The sequence below is a fragment of the Cyprinus carpio genome, chromosome B20 (assembly GCF_018340385.1).
Source record: "Cyprinus carpio isolate SPL01 chromosome B20, ASM1834038v1, whole genome shotgun sequence".
Lineage (NCBI taxonomy): Eukaryota > Metazoa > Chordata > Actinopteri > Cypriniformes > Cyprinidae > Cyprinus > Cyprinus carpio.
Window position 1 is genome coordinate 21,577,319 of NC_056616.1, and position 14,686 is coordinate 21,592,004.

Genomic DNA, 14,686 nt, shown 5'->3' on the forward strand with positions numbered 1-14,686 from the left:
ATTCGGATCACACTGTGTGCAAATCTGTTAACCACAAAAAACACTTTCAGTTCAACCACTTTTCCACCTTCACCGATAAGTAGAGCTCACCATTTCCTGAATTGAGCCCCGTACTCATTTTCCACCGTGCATTTGCAGAAAGGGACTTTTCTTGCATTGCACTGCACTTGAGAGCTTTGGGCATGTTCTTGAGAAGATGCAACCTGAAAATGCTGATGTAAAACAGGTAATTTGTATATGGGGGTCCTTATGAGGGTCCATCATAAATGTAAAGATGTTTTCTGTGGAATTTGGATGGAAAAGAAATAAGAAACAAAATATGAAAAACTCAAATCGACCACATTTCCCTGGTTACCTGTGTCAGCGAATTAGAGTAGATTCACAGACTTGGGGAAGGGTACAACAGGAAGTACTACCTCTGCAGGCTACATCACGGTTTTCCCCCGTGCCTGTGATGTCACTTGTTCCTTGTCGGACTGAACCCCTATAGGTCTGTAGAGTGGAAAGTACAAGCTCACCCCGTTATAAAGCGGACCGCATCAGTAAGGTGATCATCTTCGAGGCTATCAGCCACCGATAAAGCGACCAGCGCATCAAGATCTGATCAGCAACCGACCACAGACCCAAACATGAGACCCTACTGCGTCTTCATCTCCTGCCTTGTGCTCTTCGCTTTCTGCTCACTGGCTCAGAGTGAATGTGTGTCTTTTTCTTTATTTCTTGAATTTTGTTTTTAGACAAACAATACTCTATTATAATTTTAATGCATATTTGTTAAGTGTTTTCTTGATTTTTAAATGTATCCCATTCATATATTGATTTATACTAAGTGTTTTTAGAACAATTTTCTTTTTTTTTTCTTTTTTCTGCAGTCAGCCAAGGTCCCGACAAGTGCTGCTTTTCTTTTTCCAATGTAAAAATCCCAGTAAAGCAGGTTGAGAGTTATCATACTACACATCTTGAATGCCACAGGAGTGGTGTCATGTAAGTATTTTTTTAATGTCTTCATTAAAATGAATTGTGAATTAGTTATGTGAAATCATGAACCGTCTTCTCTTTGAAATTTCAGTTTCTCCACTAAAGCTCAAAAAGAGATCTGCGCTAACCCGTCAGAGAGATGGGTTCAGAGACTGATGAACTTGGTGGATGCTCGAAACATCAAGGAGATGGACAGCGAATAAGATGTGAACGGCTCTTCACTTTTCAAACTATTGAATTGAACAGTTTTCAAACTGATTTTAAGCTGATTTTATTTAAAAGCAATAATATGTATATCTGTTAATCAATTAAGAAGACTGTGTATCTGTTTTCATTTTCTTAACTTTACTATATGCAAATTAAAGTTTATTGAAAGACACCGGGTTTCATCAATGTTGTTCTTTTTTGAAGAAAAAATTATGAAAAAATAAATAGAAATGTAAATAACCATTTTTTAATAATCAACAATTGCGCTAGCAACATGAATACTGATACTGCTTATAATAACAACGCTAGTCCCTATTGTAATATATAAAGTATATATCAAATATAATATTTTATATACTTTGGCTAATATACTTTGGCTCATTTGGATGCTACCACATTAAGTACTTTTTATTTTTTACATATTGTACAGATCCAATAAAGAGCTGTTGGACTTTCATAAGAGAGTACTGTGTCACTTTAAAAACGTGCTACAGATCATTTTCATTCTTTTTTTTTTTTTTTTTTTGGTGTAAGCAACTCTGCCTTGATAATGCTCAGTGCGTTCATGAATAGAAAAATCATTCCATGGCATGGAAATTAAACTTTATATGTTCTGTATGAAAAAATTGAGGGTGGGTTATTTCAGCTGTATTATTAAGGTTATTATTGCCTTTTATATAACTGCTATACTACTAACATGATGCAATGCCACTGTCAGACTGCGCAGACAAAAAGATAAATAATTAAAATCAATTAAAGCGTATCACTGAGCTTTTCTGTGGGAGCTTTCCATTAGGCTGTATTGTAATTATTCTAAAACTATTTAAAATCAAACTATTTTAATAATTATTATATTATATTATATTATATTATATTATATTATATTATATTATATTATATTATATTATATTATATTATATTATATTATATTATATTATATTATATTATATTATATTATATTATAGACAAATACATGTGTGGGTTGTATACACATGCATGTGTGTAAGAGAGTGAGTATGTGTGTGTGATGGGGATAGTTTACTTCATGTAGATCAAATAATATAAAAAAGAAGTTTGCATCAAACAAACCAGAGTTTCCTGTTGACTCTTTTGATCCAAAGATCATCATCTTCATGAGCACGCTGAGGCTGACGCCAGCCTTCCTGTGGTTGGTTGTTACCACTGTGTGAATCTGTGGCTGACATTTTTTCCCATTTTATATTCAGACTTTTGACATTATTACCCCAACATAAACTATTACTGGTAATAATATTATACATTCTGTTACTGTTCATGTATCAATGTTAACTGGTTTTTGGTTTTTAAATCTTACTTATTTAAATATAATTTCATAATAATCACTTACTCCACACTTGTTCTTGACATATTTTTCTTTCTCTTTTCATATTGTCATGTGTTCTTTCCTGTCTAAAGGCTTGTCATACTTCTGTCTTTTTCCTCCTCTCTTTCTCTTTTGTATCAGCTTTTATCTATCTGCCTTTTTTACAAACATTCTATATTTCTAGTTTTTTCCAAATGATCTTTCCTGTTTACAGTTTTTGTTTTCTATCTTTCTTTATGCAGTTCTTTGCATAGTTTTCAGTTCACACATACTGGTTTGTCCCAATTTCAGCAAATACATTTTCTTTTCATTTTTAATTTTAATAACTCTTTGTCTCTCTTCACTGCACTTTATTATCTCTGGTTTCTTAAAAATTCCTCTTTCTCAAATTTCCTCTTCATATTTTTAGGGCTATTTCAATTCAATGTTTCATCCCAGACATGCACTGTTTTTTATTCATATATTGATTCATTTAGTTGCCTTTTTCATTTTTTAAGTGTAACCTCTTCTGTATTTGATAATGATTTTGCTGTTCTCGCTTGATGCTGACGATGAACCTCAAATATTTTTCATTTTCCACTCACAATGAGTCATCTTTCCTTTCTTTCATCAGACAGACCCATCTTCTCTCAACGCTAATGTTGTGCCACTCATTCACTTCTCTCCTTCTCTTTTTCATTTGGAGCCCGGTGTTAAAATATGGTCAGTTTCTGAGATATTTGTGACATGAGTGGTGCTGACATGAATATTCATTAATTTCACATATTGTGGGCATATCCTTGAGACAATGTATGAACGAATGGTACTGAAAATATTAGTGCACTCTCCTCAAACTGCAACCTATATAATGAATTATTCCAAAAGGGCAATAAAGTTTCAGTGTTAACCATACTGCAACTGTTCACATATTCAAAACAATTCATAGTTTGTGTAATATGATTAATTGTCTGAGCTGTTTAGCCTGATTGCTAGTCTAGGCTAATACAAAATGATTACAGTACTGCACAGTGTTGGCAACAATGCCTGAAATAAACCCTTTTCTCATCTCCAGATGAGCCTGGAGCAGAGGCCTGCAACCCTGATCTTGGAAACTCTTTGGGAACTCTTCAGTTCCAAACCACCTGTCTGTAATTATCAAGGCTGCGTACAAAAGCCTAGGCAACTGACTTCATTTTGCATGAAGGCAACTCATGAAACTGATTTCAGATAGGCTTCTGAGGCAGTGTAACAGTTTAATGATCTACAACAAAATAGAATGAATTTTGGTGATAACTAAATCTATGCTGCCTTTAAAATTCGATCAGAAGAAGCTACCTCCGGAGACAGTAAGTAAAGCAGAATTTGGATCCGAACATGCCTTGATGCCTTCCTGCCTTGGAATGCTGCCTCCAAAGGCTGCATCTTAGAGCTTTCGGACGCAGCACAAGTAACCCTGAACACCTTGATATGCTGGTTCAGGTGTGTTTGATTGGGGATGGAGCTGAACGCTGCAGGACGGTAGATCTCCAGGAGCAGGGTTAGAGACCCCTGGCCAATGGATTCCAGGCCTGCTGGCCAGTTGCTCTTTCTGACTGCTAGAGGTCGCCATTTTATCACAATTATAATGCAGCATGTCGATGTAAATGTTAAGAAAGGCAGAGTGGACCTTTTATTAACTTTCAAAACTTTGCCTCCAGTCTCCAGAACACCGTAAAATTCTCATGGCATGGAATCAACAAGGTTCATTCAAATGAAACTGAAAAAGTCTAAAAAGAAAACATTGTCATCTCAATATTAGTCTGCAAATGCACTTTTACACAAATATTTGCATGAATTAATTTAGTACATCTGATTATCTTTTACATACCATTTTCAATGTATACTACTATTTTATACCCATGTCCTCATCTTGTGCACAATTTAGCATGGATATGTTCTAAAAGTACATGAAGAGCCTTGGAAACCAAGGATTTTTGCAAGGTAATGTGCAGAGAACATTATGTACAAAAAGGAAGTATTAGCTACATTTATAAACCACACTGTGGTTTCTCCCCCAGTGGCATGTGTAGTAGAAAAACAGGCCCACTTATATAGACACAACCATGCACCACCCCAGTGAGATGATCATACACATGACGTCCAGTCAGCGACAACACAAGATACAGTCACTTTTTTTATACGTTTAAGACAAGTGCTGCTTTTGCTTCTGCAACAAACAACTCTCAAGTAAGACTGTAGTGGATTAATATAAAGCACACCAAGACTGCCCCAGAAATGGTCTCCTGCAAGTATTTTCAAGTAAGTACACAATAACGCAGAAGCAAAGTGGGTTCAGGCATTGATAAGAAAGCCTTAAAGCGGGCATAGACTGCGATTTTTGTCCGATTTTTTTCCCTCACTGCGCCTGCGCGAAAATATAACTTTTACTATTTAATCTTTAATACAGCATGAAACAAAAAGAAAAGATTTTTAAAAAATATTGTTATTGTCACGGGAAATGTGAGCCATGTCCATAATTTTGCAATTAGTGATAAAGACAAACTTCGCAAAATTATATTTCAGTTTTAAACCATGAAGACGAGCCAGCGCATGCCACACAAACATTGTGAAAACTGCATGAGCGTTATGCCCGTGAAGAAGTTTTAAACTCCAGTCAATTCATATTTAGCTATAGTGAAATGTACAAAAAAAAAAAAAAAAGTAACGGCACATATTCTCAGAGGAGTCGAGAGGCATACTGGGTAGCCTATTGTCTTAATTTATTTAAAAAAAAAAAAAAAACACAGTATTTCGTGTTAAACAAAGTTTTATATTTTCACTGATGACTTATTACAGTGATTCGACATAGGCTTTAGACGGAATTTTAATTATAGGCCTATTCATTGTGTAATATAGGCTATCTAAATGTTTTAGATAATTTTCAATGAGGAGTAGGCTAGGCCTAAGCTAGTTTAACCCTTGTCCGCTCCTCATTTGAGAGACTTCGAGGTCAAAAGTGACCGGACACCTGAAATGTAACTTTTTTTCTTCAGTAAAATCAATCTAATATATTTTTGTTCAATAATATATTTTTTTCTTTTGTATTTTGAGAGAATTTCATGGTACTAATTAATATTTATTCAATAATTATGAATTTCTAATTTTTCAAATTATTTTTCAATTAATGCAGTATTTCAGATTAAAATAGAGACTAGGCCTTTAAAATCCAATTTTTGAAGGCAGAATAGCACCTCCTGGTGAGAGCAAAAAAATAAAAACCTGTAATTTCATGGTGTAACCACTAGATTGTAGGACTCTATAGAGAGGCTTGTGAACTCCCTAGTTGTTTTTATACATAATTGTTTACTTTTATTAGGTTGTGGATTTAAATGTATATTAAGGCATTCTGAAGGACTTCTTTTTGTCAAGGTTTATATTTTTTGTTGTTTTAAATGTTGATTTGAAGTGATTTTTTTTTTTTTTTTTTTTTTTGCAATATTATTATTACATTCAAACCTGAGCACAGAAAGCACTTTGTTACACAGAACATTAAAATTGTATAAAAATGTAACAAAAATTAACAGGAATGATTTATCAGAACTTAATCATTCTGGGCCTGATCTGATTTTAACCTTTTATTTCAGTCTTCTGACTCATTTTGGCTATATGGTTATAGGCATACCATTTCATTTGAGTACAGGTGCATCTCAATAAATTAGAATGTCGTGGAAAAGTTCATTTATTTCAGTAATTCAACTCAAATTGTGAAACTCGTGTATTAAATAAATTCAATGCACACAGACTGAAGTAGTTTAAGTCTTTGGTTCTTTTAATTGTGATGATTTTGGCTCACATTTAACAAAATCTCAGCAAATAAGTGAAAAGATACAAGTAAAAGTATACAATTTTACTAATTATTATTATTATTATAATTAGTATTAATTTTACTAAGTAAAAATAGGGAAAATAACACTGCTTTCATCCCCCCCCCCCCCCCATATATATTTGGTGGTTTCTTGGGATAGATTATATTTGTCTAGGTAGGTCCTAGAATGAGAAGTTGTATAATGTGTGTTTGCATAGTATCAGTGAGGAGATCACACACAAGATGACCAGCTACTGATACAGCACCCTGCACATCAAGATCTGATCAACAACTGACCACAGACCCAAAAACATGAGGCCATATTGCATCTTCATCACCTGTCTTGTGCTCTTCACCTTCTGCTCACTGACTCAAAGTGAATGTGCGTCTTTTAATCAGCTGCTAACAATTTAACATATTTATGAGGTTTTTTCTAGATTATTAAATGTTTCCCCATTCATATACTGTAATCTTGCACATTTTGAACACAAATGTTAATTACATTGAATTTTTCATCTGTATTTTTCCCTACAGTCTGCCAAGGTCCTGATAAGTGCTGCTTTTCTTACACCAATGTACAGATCCCAGTAAAGCAGATTGTGAGTTATCATATTACACGTCCTGAGTGCCACAAGTGTGGAATCATGTAAATAACTTTTTAAATGTCTTATTATAATTAATTGTTGTTGTGAATCTTACGTAAAATCATGAATCACCATATCTTTCAAATTCAGTATCATCACAAAAAATCAAAGAGAGATCTGTGCTGACCCGACAGAGAGATGGGTTAAGAGACTGATGAACTTACAAGCATTACAACGTTGCAACGAACATGAGAGACCATTTGCCCAGTCTAATGTGGGCACTGAGGCAAAGTAAACTGCTTGTTACAGTATGTATATATATATATATATATATATATATATATATATATATATATATATATATATATATATATATATATATATAAAATGCTTTAACATTTTTAAATACAAAAATATATATATAGTGTTGTACCTTATGAATGTCAATAATTGACTGAGCAGAACATATGATCTTATAGTTTATTCAGAGCATATTTAAGCAAAAACTCTTAAAAGTCTTAAAGGGGTCATATGATGCGATTTCAAATTTTCCTTTCTCTTTGGAGTGTTACAAGCTCTTGGTGAATAAAGAAGATCTGTAAAGTTGCAAAGACTAAAGTCTCAAATCCATAGAGATATTCTTTATAAAAGTTAAGACTCATCCACGCCCCCACTACATCAGTCAATCACAACACGCTGGATAGCTGGCCAATCACAGCACACCTCGCTTTTCAGAGCAATGAGCCTTAAGTTTCAGAAGGCGGGGCATAGAGGAGAAACAATAATGTACAGTATGTGGAAAATAATGTGTTATTTTAACCTTAAACCGCATAAACACATTTCATTACACCAAATACACAAAATAATGTTCTTTTTAGCAGCATCATACGACCCCTTTAATATTATCTAAACTCTAGACAAGCATTGTAAAAATGATATTGTTCTTCCCTCCTGAAAGGAAAGCATCACAGTCAGTCATAAAGACAGAAACTATACCACTCCACCGACCAGAGGAAACAACTCTAGTCCTCTTCAAAGAGTCACATGACTGGTTAGATTTTCTCCTCTTATATTAGGAAGTTATAATATTATCTAGACCCTTATTGAACATTATAAAAATGACATTGTTCTTCCATCCTAAAAGGAAAGCATCAGAGTTACTCAGAACAACAGAAACTACACCACTCCACCGACTAGAGGAAATGTGTCTAGTACGCTTCAAAGAGTCACATGAATGGTTAGACTTTCTCCTCTTTTAAGTTGGTTGTTACCTCTAGAGCAGTGGTTCTCAAACCTGTCCTGCACATTTTGTATGTCTCCCTAATCAGACACACCCAGTTTAGTTCTTGCAGTCTCTACGAGCTGATGAATGGAATCAGGTGTGTTAGATAAGGGAGACATACAAAAGGTGCAGGGCAGGGGCCTACAGGACAGGTTTGAGAAGCGCCGCTGTAGAGGATTATTTTTTATTTATTTTTTATTTTTTTTTACATCAAAAGCCCTACTCGGACTGTAATTGTTTCTCAGGGGGACGTAAGTGATTTTCACCATTTACAAGGGGTAATCAGTGATTTAACTACCGTCTGAATCCAGGATGTCGGTGTTTTTCTCTCACCACCCCCCGTAAAAATCCCGGGCCGAATTAACGTTACCTACTGTTTTTTGACAAACACAGAGGTCGCGTGGTAATTTAATTGCCATCTGAATTTTTTGCCGACATCTGAGTTTACAAGAAATTGATTCAAAATTTAGTGCTTAAACCCTTTTTGAATATTCCCGAACGCCATAAGGTATGTTAACTGTTGTACTTCGGTGTAATTTGCATACATATTTATTTCTGAAATGCTGGAAAGTGTGAACAAAACTTCATAACTGCTGGAGCAGAAAGAGAAGAAAAGCACGCAAACATTCAAAATGGGTCTTTATTATGGCAGCAGCAGGTATGCAATACAGTTTTAAAATGTGTATTATAAACTGATATATAGGCTACATAATTATATGGCGTATAGCCTAATTATATACAACTATACAGCGCGTCTTTTTAAACAGGAGATTTAAATAATCAAATAATAAATAGGATTATATATTCTAAAATATGCTTGGAATAATAAGAATAGGCCTACATTTTACATATGTATTTAAAAAAATGCATTTTACACAATAAGAATACATTTTGTAAATAAAATTCATTTTGTTTATAGCAGACAATTATGTGACTGGTCATGTGAACAGCGCGTTTACAGGTTCGTAGGATCACAGAACTGGCTCCTCTGTGAATCGATCGCCATCCGAATCCATGAGTTTGATCACTGAGGTGATATGTAAATTTATTTTTACAGACTTCCACATGAGAAACATTTACCATCTGAATCGGGCAAATTGTTATTTTGTTTTTTAGATTTGCATTTGTAATTTATTGTGTTTTCATAATTGTAATCTGTTTTGCGCCTCACGGCCACCGTACAGAACACAGAAAAATACATCCCAAATAGTGAGCACATGAATAAACTAATAAAAATGGTCCAAATCCAATAGTCCACTACATCTTAAATTCATTAAGATGCCTTTATCAAAAAGAACTTTCACTGAAGTCTTCCAAGACAGAGAAATAATAGCTTTGATATGTGTGACATTTGAGCCACATCTGGAATATACTGTATGTACTGCATGTAAAAAAGGTTACTCTTAAAAGACACTTGCAATTGTTTTTTTCTTAAAACATTTTTTTCCCTTATAAATACAAAAACAAGTCCATTCCTGTATTATATATTATAAGAGCTCTTCTTTCATTTGTGCCATATAGGTCCACTCATTTCTGCATGCGGCCAGAATGAGAATAACTACAGTATTTCTTATCTAAGGTATGTTGAGACCTTAGGACCAAGGAAACCATTACATCTGTTAATGTAGAGTACTACATTGTGAAGAAATTAACAATTATTATTATTATTATTATTTATTTATATATATATATATATATATATATTTGTGAGCGGCACCTACTGTAAATGCTACTTAAGTATTGTTTTGTAGCTCAGACAGAAGAGAATTACTAGAACTTAAAATTCTGCCCTCAAGATACTGAAGTACTGAACATTAGGATATGAATCGTTGCACAACTATGTAATACAGCACCATATACAGTACAATGCATTTGGCGTTTTAAATTTAAAACAGGGTGGGTATAGAGAAGATTAAGTGTAGATTAAATAAATAAGTGTATGTATAATACACAAGTGAAGATGCCATCATGTCAAAGCACATGCATGTTTAATTCCGGCATGTTGTTTGGTTTATAATGTCACTGCCCAGAGGATGAAACTGTTCTTTTTTTCTTTGTCTTGCATATATATTTCAGCCTTTGCAGGCCAACTCAATGTGACACATTCTATGTAAGTGTATTATTTGTGGAAAACTACAAACTAAATCCAGAACTGTGCATCGCACAAAGCAAAGATACGTAACTAAAAGTCTCTTTTGATTGACTGATGATAGCTAATTCAGTAGCACACTGAGGCTGTCAGCAACATTTGTGAGGTTGATTTGTTACTACTGTGTAAAACTGTGGGGGTTTGGCATGTTAACCCTCCCCTTTTATTTTGTCTTTTCTACAGGAATTACTGGAAGTCTGATTGTTTTTAATCAATCTCTTCTTGACTTCTATTCAGTCAAATTCTATTTCTCAATCTTTAAAGCCATACTACTAGAATTTTTCATTTAATGTTAACAATCATTATTTAAAGAAATGCCTTACCCTAAGATTTTTGCATGAATTTTTTTCTTTTACATGAACCATTCCATTAATGATTTTATTCATACTCGTCTCCATTTTGCATGTCATATATTCCTTTAATTCCACAAGGTATTAATCATGTTATCATTCCTACGGAATGTCGTTTCATCTTTTCTCTCTTCTTCATTTCTTTTAGTTTTTGTTTCCTTTTCTTTCTTATATTTGTTTTACTCTTTTAGGTTTGCCTGAAAATGTTTAGTGTTCAAGAATATATACACATATATACACAAACACATACAGTATTGTTCTGCAAGCTTATTCTTTCTTTTTCATTATGATTAATTCACTTGTAGTTTTCTTCAATTAAGTTACTTTTTGTCAGATGTAGTCCTTAAAGAAAATAAAGGATAGGCTATAAAAGGCTTTGTCATTATTGAAAGTGAGTCATCCTCTACATCCGTTCCTTTGATTCTCCATTGTCTAGTTGAAGCTCTTGGATTCCTGTATTCCCTTCAGTCTTCTTAAAGAACTTATTACAGAGATTCTTGATCGATCACTCTTCTCGCACCAACACTATGCCATGTTCAACTCATTTAGCCTGTCCTAGAATCTCATTGGAGCCGGTCAGTTAACTCTCTGACCACTAGTGGACGCCATTATACAACAATTCTAGTGCAGTTTCAGGTTTTAACTAGCACCATTATAAGCCTTTCAATGTGCACTTTTTTAAACGTCCATTTATAAGTTCATAAGTTGGATATATATATATATATATATATATATATATATATAAGCTTCAATATTTTTTTTTCTGGTGGAATGAGACATGTGCTTTTTTATTTGTCTGTCACAGGGCTGCAAATTGAATATTTCATTCCGAAATAATCAGCAGCCAAGAGCAGAGCTGAGCACAGCAGAAGACTGCAAGTAAGCGTCCAGCTGAACCAGACAGCTTTGATGTAGCAGATAAGACATGAGACCAGACAGGTGGTGGCAAGTACTGATGCCAGCCAGTGTGTTTTTTTCTATCGCAGATTGTGGACAAATGGATTTGAAATGCGTTGTATTCAGACTTGACAGTCAAAATGCAAAAATGACTTCAGGATTAATTGTCCTGGCTATCCCTTATCCAGCATATATCTGCATTATGGTGATACAACTGAAAATTGTTTTTTTTTTTTTTTTTAAAAAAGCATTAAGTGGATAGTGGATTTGCTGGCTTTAAAAACAGACATTATGACAAAACTACTAACTATCACATAAATACATAAATCAGTTTATTCTACAGCCTTTGGTGGATGAAAGCTAACCGCAATATATTTTGTGCATGCATCTCCACTCCCCCCTCCTCTTTTGCCTAAAGGGCCAAAGAAATATTAAAAACGAGATATGAAGTAATCATTAATATTAAGCCCACAGCCACTCTTGTCCCTACAGATGGAAATCTATAACATGTTGTCCTATTATTACAATGCATTTGATATTTCTTTGGTATCCTGGTTTCTAAAACCACAAGGAATACAAAATGCATGCATAAAGAAAAGCCAGAATGACTTTTTAGCATTTCACGTCAGACTTTTGCAGCTGATGTCATACAAGAAAGATTTTAAATTAACCACATCTGCCCTAGAATACCCTGTTGCTAGGTGACCTGACAATAAAATGACTGACTTTGGAATGGTGGGGGGTCACCTTCATGAATATTTATAACGAAATGTCTGACGACTGGTTCCTGTTTGTTAAGTTTAAGAATGGAGCATCTAAATCTCACTAGTGGAATTACTTCAGCCTCCAAAGACTGACATGATATCATTACACAAAGAGTGCATGTGTGTACTAAAAATGTCAGAACAGCCTGAACTGAAATCGATTGTCTGTTTTCATTTGGCTGTTTTTCCCAAGGGCAAGGAAATAAAGCAGGAACACATGTCTGCAGGCTATACATTAGCTCATGCACCTCACAACCCTTCAGATTTCTTCATACTTCAGTGCTTGGGTTGTCATGAACACCCTGATATAATTATACTGCAAATAAAAGAGTCTTAGCAGCACATTTAAATGAATTCCTTCAGGGTTAAAATAACGACAAAGTCCTTTCACTTTGGAGAAGCTTATTCTATATTTGGATTGATTTGGAGATGAAATCTAGAGAATATGATGATTTAATAAGTAAGAGTTTTTGTTTGCTAGAAATGTTCTGGAATAGTGCTTTTAAAAAAGATTCTCTATTGGCATGCTTCCATGCAGAACCTGTAAAATCCATGGAAGCTTACTATTGCACAAAAGGTTCTTTATAGTAGAAAAAGGCATATAAGAACTGTCCACTGAATGGTTCTTTGTAGAACCCAAATGATTCTTCTGTGGAATCACTGCAGGTTTCTTTTTGGAACCTTTTCTTTTAAGAGTGTACCAATGGTAATATTGATACTGCACAAAATTATATGTAACCCTCTGGTGCTCTTTCATCATTTATATATATATATATATATATATATATATAAATGCCTTTAAAATGGTCTCTCAGTCTAGAGCTCAGAGCTCTGTGTCCAAGCACATTCGTAGAGAGGCGAAGGGAAGAAAAAGATGTGGTACAAAAAAGTGTACAAGCAATAGGGATAACCGCACCCTGGAGAGGATGGTGAAACAACACGCATTCAAAAATGTGGGGGAGATTCACAAAGAGTGGACTGCAGCTGGAGTCAGTGCTTCAAGAACCACTACGCACAGACATGCAAGACATGGGTTTTAGCTGTCGCATTCCTTGTCAAGCCACTCTTGAACAACAGACAGCGTCAGAAGCATCTCGCTTCAAAAAGGACTGAACTGCTGCTGAGTGGTCCAAAGTTATGTTCTCTGATGAAAGTAAATTTTGCATTTCCTGTGGAAATCAGGGTCCCAGAGTCTGGAGGAAGAGAGGAGAGGCACACAATCCACATTGCTTGAGGTCAAGTGTAAAGTTTCCACAATCAGTGATGGTTTGCGGTGCCATGTCATCTCCTGGTGTTGGTCCACTGTGTTTTCTGAGGTCCAAGGTCAACGCAGCTGTATACCGGGAAGTTTTAGAGCACTTCATGCTTCCTGCTGCTGACCAACTTTATGGAGATGCAGATTTCATTTTCCAACAGGTCTTGGCACCTGCACGCAGTGCCAAAGCTACCAGTACCTGGTTTAAGGACCATGGTATCCCTGTTCTTAATTGGCCAGCAAGCTCGCCTGACCTTAACCCCATAGAAAATCTGGGGTATTGTGAAGAGGAAGATGCGATATGCCAGACCCAAGAATGCAGAAGAGCTGGAGGCCACTATCAGAGCAACCTGGGCTCTCATAAAACCTGAGCAGTGCCACAGACTGATCGACTCCATGCCACGCCGCATTGCTGCAGTAATTCAGGCAAAAAGAGCCCCAACTAAGTATTGAGTGCTGCACATGCTCATACTTTTCATGTTTATACTTTTCAGTTGGCCAAGATTTCTAAAAATCCTTTCTTTGTATTGGTCTTAAATAATATTCTAATTTTCTGAGATACTGAATTTGGGATTTTCCTTAGTTGTCAGTTATAATCATCAAAATTAAAAGAAATAAACATTTGAAATATATCAAGCTGTGTGTAATGAATGAATATAATGTACAAGTTTCGCTTTTTGAATGGAATTCATGAAATAAATCAACTTTTTGATGATATTCTAATTATATGACCAGCACCTGTATAGTCACACTCCTCATGCTAAAAATGACAGCATTGAATGCAAATATTAAATTTGGATTCAAACTCAGGACACCTATAGTGCAATGGTCCGCTGCCAACAAGGCTATTTATTTTTAATTTTTTTCACTTCAACAATTTTCTAGTGTCTCCGTTAACAGAGACTAAACTAATCTGTGCTTCAAAGCATTAAAGATTTAGGACAGTTAAATAAGTCTGTGCTCAAAAAGTGGTACTGCGTGCATACATATACTGTAATTTAGTACCATATAATGTTTAAATTGTAAAAAAATAAAATAAAATACAAAATATATAA

At 34.8% G+C, this 14,686-nt stretch overlaps 1 protein-coding gene across 1 annotated transcript; it reads left to right on the top strand.

Moving 5' to 3' along the window:
• Positions 1 to 490: 490 nt before the first annotated feature.
• LOC109053777 (C-C motif chemokine 8-like) lies at positions 491 to 1,357 on the top strand. The gene is made up of 3 exons (XM_019071095.2): positions 491 to 699; positions 873 to 984; positions 1,070 to 1,357. Exons 1-3 carry the CDS (start codon positions 630 to 632, stop codon positions 1,179 to 1,181), a joined length of 294 nt encoding a protein of 97 aa, XP_018926640.1. The 5' UTR covers positions 491 to 629; the 3' UTR covers positions 1,182 to 1,357.
• The last annotated feature ends 13,329 nt before the right edge of the window (positions 1,358 to 14,686 follow it).

Excerpts from the sequence above, each read along its gene's own strand:
- LOC109053777 (XM_019071095.2), top strand. The coding sequence starts at position 630 with ATGAGACCCTACTGCGTCTTCATCTCCTGCCTTGTGCTCTTCGCTTTC. Across the intron at positions 700-872 it reads CTCACTGGCTCAGAGTGAAT|TCAGCCAAGGTCCCGACAAG; the intron begins GTGTGTCTTTTT and ends TTTTTTCTGCAG. Across the intron at positions 985-1,069 it reads TGCCACAGGAGTGGTGTCAT|TTTCTCCACTAAAGCTCAAA; the intron begins GTAAGTATTTTT and ends TTGAAATTTCAG.